The following is an 8,729-nucleotide window of genomic DNA, read 5'->3' on the forward strand; positions in this document are numbered from 1 at the left end:
ACAGACGAAGACCTTATGTTGGGTTCAAAGCCTCACAACAGACCTCTCTTTGTATGTGGATACATCCGCAAGAAAAAGATCAACCGCATCTTGGTAGACGGAGGTTCCGCAGTGAACATAATGCCGAAGTCCACCATGACGAAGTTGGGAATCACCGAAAGTGAGTTGACCGAAAGTCGATTGATGATCCAAGGATTCAATCTAGGCGGGCAACGAGCCATCGGTATGATAAGAGTTGATCTGACTATCGGAGAAATGACTGCAACAACGATTTTTCATGTCATTGATTCGAATACTTCATATCGCCTATTGCTAGGCCGACCTTGGATGCACGAAAATGGAGTAGTAGCCTCAACCTTGCATCAATGCTTCAAATATTACAGAAACGGTGAAAGAAAGGTGAATGCGGACGTGAAGCCATTCTCTGAAGTAGAGTCTCATTTTGCCGATGCGAAATTCTATGCCAGCCAAGGAGAGCCTGTTGAAGTAATGCCCACGGAAATTGCATCGACTGGAAAAGTCATGCCGAAGAAGTTGCAATCAAGGGTTACAGAAGAGAAGCCTTCAAGGAATGTTCTGGAGCCGTCACATGAAACAGTTGATGAGAAGAAAAGCAAGGAGATTCTTTCGCAAAGAGTTGAAGAAAATCCTAGAGAAGCAGTGCCAGTGCTACGTTACATCCCCATGTCGCGTCGCAAAGAAGGTCAGTCTCCGTTTATGAATTGTGGAGCAGAAACAACTTCAAAAAAGGTCAAGGACATGCCGCAAGAATTTGATAAAAGCATGACATTGCCGGTCCATAAGATCAGTGACCCGAAGATATTGACTTCTCCTACTCCAAACTCCACGAAGTCGCCAGAAACACCTAGCTCAAGGAAAGATGGCTTCGATCCAGTTGCATACAAGTTAATGGAAAATTCTGGTTATGATTTCTCTAACCCAAAACCCATGGGAAAGCTCGTTGAAGATAAGTCATACGGCCTCAATAAAACTCAGCAAAAACTTCAGCAACAAGGTGAACGTGTTTGGGTGAAAAAGGTTGGTTTGGGATTCAAGGAGTCTAAGCCAATTATCATCTCAGGACGACGGAGGTCAATGCAAGCATCACAGTACATTGGAGTTCAGGAAATGGAAGAAAGTGTGGATGAGAATTTTGAGCCAGTCCAGAAAGAATCGGTTTTTGATAGGATACATCCGTCTTCAGCTAAAGCACGGTCCTCCGTCTTTGATAGGCTCGACGGTCCGGTAAACTCTCCAACACCAAGTCGAGTCTTTGATAGATTGGGAGATCATTCCGGGAAAGCACATAAGAGCCCGAATGCAAAAGATGTCTTCGCAAGATTGGGAAAAGTCACTGGCAAACCCACCAATTGTCTGTCACAGAAGCCTAAGAAGGAAGTCTTCAGTCGTCTTGGGAAGAAGGACGTTTCGCTCAAGCCGCAGTGGAGGCCGAAAAACACTGCATCAAAAACAAGAGACAAGTTCGAGCTGGAAAACGATGTCAGAAGCAACGTACCTTCTCGAATGAAACGCTTGGCGGTACTGGAAGTGAAGACAGGTGATTCTCTCCGTGTAAAAGGCCACACCATGGTTCTAACCTGCCAAAAGAGCCCCACAAGCCAGAAACGTGATGCCGTAGAAGATATGACGGTCACCTCCTATCATATCACCGCTTATGAGGATGTAGACTTGGAGGAGGAGATGGAAACAACAGAAGCACCAAAAAATCTTGATGATGGAGTTGAGACCACAATTGATGAACTAAAGGAGTTGAATCTCGGCACCCAAGATGATCCGCGTCCAATCTATGTTAGTGCTCTGCTCACTCAGGAAGAAGAGAAGGGATACTTCGAAATACTCACCGAGTACAAAGATGTTTTCGCCTGGAGTTACAGGGAAATGCCGGGTCTTGACCCCAAAGTGGCGGTCCACCGTTTAGCAGTAAGGAAAGGAGTCTCAGCAAAGAAGCAACCTCAGAGACGCTTCCGACCTGAATTAATTCCAGAAATTGAAGCTGAAGTCAACAAACTCATCGACGCTGGCTTCATTCGTGAAGTAAAGTATCCTACTTGGATTGCAAACATTGTACCTGTGAGGAAGAAAAATGGCCAGTTGCGTGTTTGTGTAGATTTCAGAAATCTGAATGAAGCGTGTCCTAAGGATGATTTTCCTTTGCCTGTCACCGAGATAATGATTGATGCAACGACCGGACATGAAGCATTATCCTTCATGGATTGTACGGCGGGATATAATCAGATCCTCATGGCGCCCGAAGATCAAGAAGCAACGGCGTTCCGTACACCAAAGGGTATCTTTTGCTACAAGGTGATGCCGTTTGGTTTGAAAAATGCAGGCGCAACTTATCAAAGAGCAATGCAGAAAATCTTCGAGGACATGATGCATAAGACCGTTGAATGTTATGTCGATGATCTTGTCGTCAAATCAAAGAAGAGGAACGATCATTTGCTTCATCTCCGCGAGGTATTCAAGAAATTGCGTAGGTATCAATTGAAGATGAATCCCTTGAAGTGTGCATTCGGCGTAACCTCTGGAAAGTTCCTAGGATTTGTTGTGAGACGTAGAGGAATTGAAATTGACCAGTCAAAAATTACAGCAATCCAGAATATGCCCGAGCCGAAGAACCTCAAAGAATTGCGCGGATTACAAGGGAGACTTGCATATATCCGACGCTTCATTTCGAATCTTGCAGGACGATGTCATCCTTTCAGCCATCTTATGAAGAAGGGCGCTCCATTTGAATGGGACGATTCATGTCGCAAAGCTTTTGAAAGCATCAAGCAGTACCTCTCAACCCCACCTGTCTTGGGGGCACCGGTTCAAGGGAAGCCACTTATCCTCTACATCTCTGCTCATGAAAGGTCGTTGGGGGCATTGTGTGCTCAAGAGAATGGTGACGGAAAGGAAGCTGCTCTTTACTACCTCAGTCGTACGTTGGTTGGCGCGGAATTGAATTATTCGCCTATTGAGAAAGTGTGTCTAGCTTTGATCTTTGCAATCCAAAAGTTGAAGCATTACATGCAGGCACATACGGTGAAGGTGATCTCCAAAGCTGACCCCATAAAGTACATCCTATCAAGACCAGTACTATCCGGAAGACTTGCTAAATGGGCTATGCTCATAAGTCAACATGATGTTGTGTACGTACCTCAAAAGGCGATCAAGGGACAAGCTTTGGCCGATTTCCTAGCTGCACATCCGATTCCATCACATTGGGAGCTTCCTGATGATCTACCTGGAGAAGAAGTATTCTACATTGATGTCTTACCTCCATGGGAAATGTACTTCGACGGAGCAGCTCGCCAAGATGGTGCGGGAGCAGGGGTCATCCTTGTATCACCTGAGAAACATGTCTTCACGTATTCATTTACGCTCACCAACTTATGCTCGAACAATGTTGCTGAATATCAAGCTCTCGTTCTGGGGCTTCAAATGGCAAAAGAGATGAAAATACAGGACCTTGATGTATACGGTGACTCCAAGCTGGTGATCCATCAACTCCTCGATGATTATGATGTCAAGAAAGATGACTTGATTCCTTATTATAAGCATGCTTCACAATTGCTGGCAGAATTTGAGAGCGTCCGATTGCAACATGTTCCAAGGAGTGCCAACAAGACAGCGGATGCACTTGCAAATCTCGCAGCCACATTGGCACTGGGGGCAGAAGAAAACATGTCGGTCCCGGTCTGTAATCGGTGGGTGATAAACCCTCAAGATGAAGTTGAAATTGAAGCTGAAGAACTCTCAGGTGCAGTTACTGTCTATGAGATAGACATAGAAGATTGGCGTCGACCACTCATTGATTTCTTGGTACACGAAAAGTTGCCAAGCGATTTGAAACACAAGATGGAAATTCGACGACGTGCTCCACGCTTCATTTACTACAAAGAAACACTTTACAGGCGTTCGTTCCTTGGAACCTGGTTGAGATGTTTGGGAGATGAAGAAGCAGCAAAAACAATGCAAGAAGCTCATTCTGGAGTTTGCGGAGCTCACCAATCTGGTCCTAAGCTTCACGACCGTGTCAAGAGGATGGGGTACTACTGGCCAACCATGGTTCAAGATTGCATGGAACTTGCGAAAAAATGTGAAGCTTGTCAATTCCATGCGAACTTTATTCATCAACCTCCGGAACCGCTACATCCGACAGTGACATCTTGGCCGTTTGAAGCATGGGGTCTCGATGTTGTTGGTCCAATCACACCGAAATCATCAGGTGGTCATGCATACATCCTTGCCGCTACGGATTACTTCTCAAAATGGGCGGAAGCAATACCTCTTCGTGAAGTCAAGAAAGAGAACGTGGTCGATTTCATTCGGAATCACATCATACATCGATATGGCGTGCCACGTTACATAATCACAGACAACGGAACACCATTTGTCAACAAGTTGATGACGAGCCTTTGTGAGAAATTCAAGTTTGCACAAAACAAGTCTTCAATGTATAATGCACCTGCAAACGGACTAGCTGAATCTTTCAACAAAACACTTTGCAAGTTGCTTAGTAAGATTGTTGGGAAACACCAGCGAGATTGGCACGAAAGAATGGGCGAAGCTCTATGGGCGTATCGTACCACGTACAGGACACCAACTCAAGCGACACCTTATGCACTTGTGTATGGTGTGGAGGCCATATTGCCATTGGAGATTCAAATTCCGTCACTTCGCATGGCAATCCAGGAAAATCTCACTGAAGAAGAAAATGCTAAGATTCGTCTGGCAGAGTTGGAAGCACTTGACGAAAAGAGGCTTGAGGCGCAACAAAAGTTGGAATGCTACCATGCTCGTTTGACAAGGGCGTTCAACAAGAAGGTGCGAGTACGGTCTTTCAAAGTTGGAGACACGGTCCTTGCTATCAAGAGACCGATCATTGTTTCTCGCAAAACGGGAAATAAATTTGCATCGAAATGGGATGGTCCTTACGTTGTCCAGGAAGTCTACACAAATGGAGCTTACAAGATCGTTGATGCAGAAGGACTGCGCATAGGCCCTATCAACGGCAAATTTTTGAAGCGTTACTACCCTTGAAGTTGTGCAACATTGTAACCTCCTAAGCACGAGGCTAAACTGCAACTGACTAAAAAAAAAAAAAAAAAAAAAAAAAAAAAAAAAAAAAATATCCGGAAATGACGTCAGCAAACGACGTCAGAAAAAAAAAAAAAAAAAAAAAAAAAAAAAAAAAAAAAAAAAAAAAAATCAAGAAATTATTTTGCTTTTAAGGAACTACGTTGGCTTGATCTTATGGAGTGAATTTATTCATTTCATAAGTACGTAGGCAGCTTGAAGGAATCACTAACTTTAAGTCCAGCCACACCAAAAATCTCTCCCATTTTTGTACTACTCCTGGCCCGCAAGAGTATAAACTGTGAACGGCTAAATAAATAAATGAAAATTTCATGTTGGTTTCCTATGAGTTGAATGAATATGGAATCAATGACAAAAATCTTTGACAGGAAGAATGACGAGTCTTATTCATTTCATTTTTGGAATTCTTAAAACAAATTGGTCTCTAAAAAAAAAAAAAAAAAAAAGAATTAAAAGAAAACAAGTGCAACGATGGTAACAAGAAAGGCGGAACTACGGTTCAAATTTGAAGGCTTGCAAAGCATCACGAGCAACACCAAATTGTTTCTCAGCTTCCGCTAGCTTTGCCTCCACCTCTTTCGCAGCAACAATATTCTCCTTCATGATGAGGAGTGAGTTTTCTTGCTCTTTCTTCTGTATGACGTACCCTTGGAACTTCTCTTCTGATTCTGAAATAAGAGGCAAAAGTCTATCCGCTCGTTCTGCTAAATCATTGAGCTTCCTTTTATGTTCGGCTTGTTCTTGCTGAATCTGATCTATCTCCTTATGAAGAGCTTGCATTCGCTCCTCTTCTGCTTTCCCTGCAATTGTAGTTGTCTGCACGCTCGTCTCTATCTCCAAAGATCGTTGCTCCAAGTCATTGAGAGTGGGATCTCCCTGTTTCCCTAGCCGAACGTGGTGGAGTTGAGAACCGCACCCAATATACCCCTTGATAAAAGATTCGATTGCAGAGATGTCGATCTTCTTATCACGAACATAGGAGAAAACCTGTTCAAACTCCTGCGCTAGTTCATGAACCTTGGCTAAAGGAGTCTTCATCAACTTGTCCTTTATTTCATTAATCATCAAGCTTGCAGCATATCGGTCCGCCCTGTTGGTCGCCTTAGTGATCATGTCTTGAGCATTAAAAGAAGGAGACTCGGTCGAAGCAGTAGAAACACTTGTGGTTGGCGCAGTATCAATGACAACATCATCAATGAACTGTTGTTCAGGAAGGGAGACAAATGTATTCTCGCAAGCAGTAAGCTCTACTGCTATGTTCGCATCGCTTTGAAGATTCTGAAAAGTGAAAAATAAAGGGGATTAAAATAGTAATTAAAAAGAAAACGAGAATGTCAAAGTAAAGAAATGAACCTCTATCTCTTCCGGCGATAGCTCAGGGCCATAATCTTCAGCGAAAATATCATCCAGAATTGTAGGTTCACCTGCGTGTTCGTCATCGGAAGGTTCATTTTCGTCATTGGAAGGTTCATTACTTACAACTCTGCTTGCTAGTCTTCTACTCTCGTCCCTGCATTTCGAAGATGTTTCCTTGGGCGGACAGGATATCGTGGAACTTTTAGGCAATCTGACTCTAACTTTGCGAGGTGCAGCCGAAGTCTTGGCAGCTTTGTCTTTTGGTGAAGTGTTAAGATCATCGCCCTTTCTCTCCTTTCTCTTCTTAGACCTGACATTTGTTGGACTAGGAGTTCTTGAAGCATAAGCCGCATTTAAAGAAACGACCGAATTCCACCATGTTGTGAAGCTTGGAGTGACTCGAGATTGGGCATTAAACGTGCGGCAAGGGACCAAAAAAGTAGCCCTAGTATGCAGACGAATGCTGGACTGAAAAAGATAGTACATATGCTCTCGGGTGATGTTTTGTGTCTGGACTACTAATTCGCCTGGCACATCTTGGTGAAATCCGAATTGCCGACCGAATCGATGAGGACTGTATGGCTCAACCACGTAGTTGTTGTCGAACCTCAAGGTCAGAAAACAGGACCGCATGCTAATGAAGAAGTTTGCGAATTGCTTTGGTTGATGGTTGTCATCTTCACGCTTCTCATCTGAATTACCACAAATTGAGTTAGCAAGCCAATTGAAATCCTTACCCGAAGAAACTAGCGATTTAGCATCTGGAGACTTTATGACAGAGTCAAGGCCTTGAATTCCAACCAGGGGAGCACCAACAAAATCGTAGGTGACGACGTGATGACTTCGAAAATACTTAGCGGTCCAGGCATACACATATTGTGCAGGGAAGGACTCGCGATGTTTGCCGGGGGTAGGAGAATTCGAAATTTTGCTCAATCCGTGGTAGATGCTCGCCAAAACAGGGATCGCCAAAGAAGTCTCTTTTCCACTTGCAAGAAATGACGCAGGTTTGAAAGATCCAGGACGGATGCAACCCAAATCTGACACCGGCAAAACAAAGGCACAAAGCCAACATGAGAGAAAGGCAGCCAAATATGTTTGTCGATGATGCGCTTCAGGAATCCGTAGGATGCGAAAGGCTTCGTACATCTTATGACTCCACGATCGAGGACCATTAAAGGAGCTGAAGTCTTTCATAAGTGTTGGAAGGACAGACTTTTTGTTGCCAGATGCCAAGAAATACTTTGATGCACCGCGAAACCAAAAATCACACCAAGTCTCGAACGTTATTGTTGTCACCTTGTGTTTCTCAGAAAGATAATGCAAAGCCATGAACAAATATTTGCAACTGTAAGGGAGGTATAGACTGTGCTCATCGTCGGAGCCTTCCAATTCAACGGCAGAAGGGACGACCTCGTCATAAAAAAGGCCAGTTACGGGAAGCCCACCAAGGTCGTATATATCCCAAAGACTGATTGACATTTCTCCAACTGAAGTGTGCAAGGTATTTGTCGTAGGACACCAGGATTCACAAAAAGCCTGCATGACAGGAGAATTACATTTGTAGATGTACATAGAAGCATAGACGGCATCAAGAATATGGGTGCTAGCGAGTGTGCGTCTGGAATGGTGCAGGACATCTTCTAACCATTCCCAGTAAAGAGGGATGTATGTTGGCTCGACTCCAAATTTCGGACTAGAACTCCATTTGGTCTCCTTGCGGGACAAACGCGTAGATAATGTCTGGAAAGAACACGCATCATCGCAGGGACGGTGATGTGAAGCGACAAGGACAGGATTAGGTGTTTTTCCACCAAATGCATTAACATCACGACTCTCCTTGTACCAGCTTTTCGGGCCCGAGAACTCCGTAGAAGAATGGATGTTTGCAAAAGGACCAATCACAGGAGGAAATGAACGAAAGTGCGCTCCATCGACCGAATTAGCATCTTCCATGAGTGACAAAGTCTCTTCTCCAGGAGTATTGTGATACTTGAAGTAAACCATGGTGACTCTTTGTTCCTACAAAGTCAACACAAAAAAAAAAGTGCAAGTTGATGCATGTATGACGATGCAGTTAATTAACAAAGTAATATTTAACGGAGGCATCATATTTGAAATATTGATCGTACAAACTAGTACAGATTATTGTCAACAATGTATCAACTTTGCCAATGATTACTACTGTGAACTACACCCGGTATTAAAAGAAAGTACACAGATTATATTACAGGAAGCAGTTGTATTATGTTCGACCGCACAAA

At 43.7% G+C, this 8,729-nt stretch overlaps 1 protein-coding gene across 1 annotated transcript; it reads right to left on the minus strand.

Annotated features, from left to right (window-relative positions):
- Positions 1 to 5,476: 5,476 nt before the first annotated feature.
- LOC130472369 (uncharacterized) lies at positions 5,477 to 8,514 on the minus strand. Its single transcript, XM_056843081.1, has 2 exons — positions 6,463 to 8,514; positions 5,477 to 6,387 (listed from the first exon to the last, which is right to left on the minus strand). The coding sequence occupies exons 1-2, from the start codon at positions 8,470 to 8,472 to the stop codon at positions 5,602 to 5,604; spliced, it is 2,796 nt and encodes a 931-aa protein (XP_056699059.1). The 5' UTR covers positions 8,473 to 8,514; the 3' UTR covers positions 5,477 to 5,601.
- Between the last annotated feature and the right edge of the window lie 215 nt (positions 8,515 to 8,729).

The sequence above is a fragment of the Spinacia oleracea genome, chromosome 4, assembly GCF_020520425.1.
Source record: "Spinacia oleracea cultivar Varoflay chromosome 4, BTI_SOV_V1, whole genome shotgun sequence".
Classification (NCBI taxonomy): domain Eukaryota; kingdom Viridiplantae; phylum Streptophyta; class Magnoliopsida; order Caryophyllales; family Amaranthaceae; genus Spinacia; species Spinacia oleracea.

What these genes read in the sequence shown, in the direction of transcription:
- LOC130472369 (XM_056843081.1), bottom strand. Translation starts at nt 8,472, where the DNA reads ATGGTTTACTTCAAGTATCACAATACTCCTGGAGAAGAGACTTTGTCA. An exon ending in TATCGCCGGAAGAGATAGAG is followed by an intron (nt 6,388 to 6,462) that starts GTTCATTTCTTT and finishes TTCACTTTTCAG; the next exon opens with AATCTTCAAAGCGATGCGAA.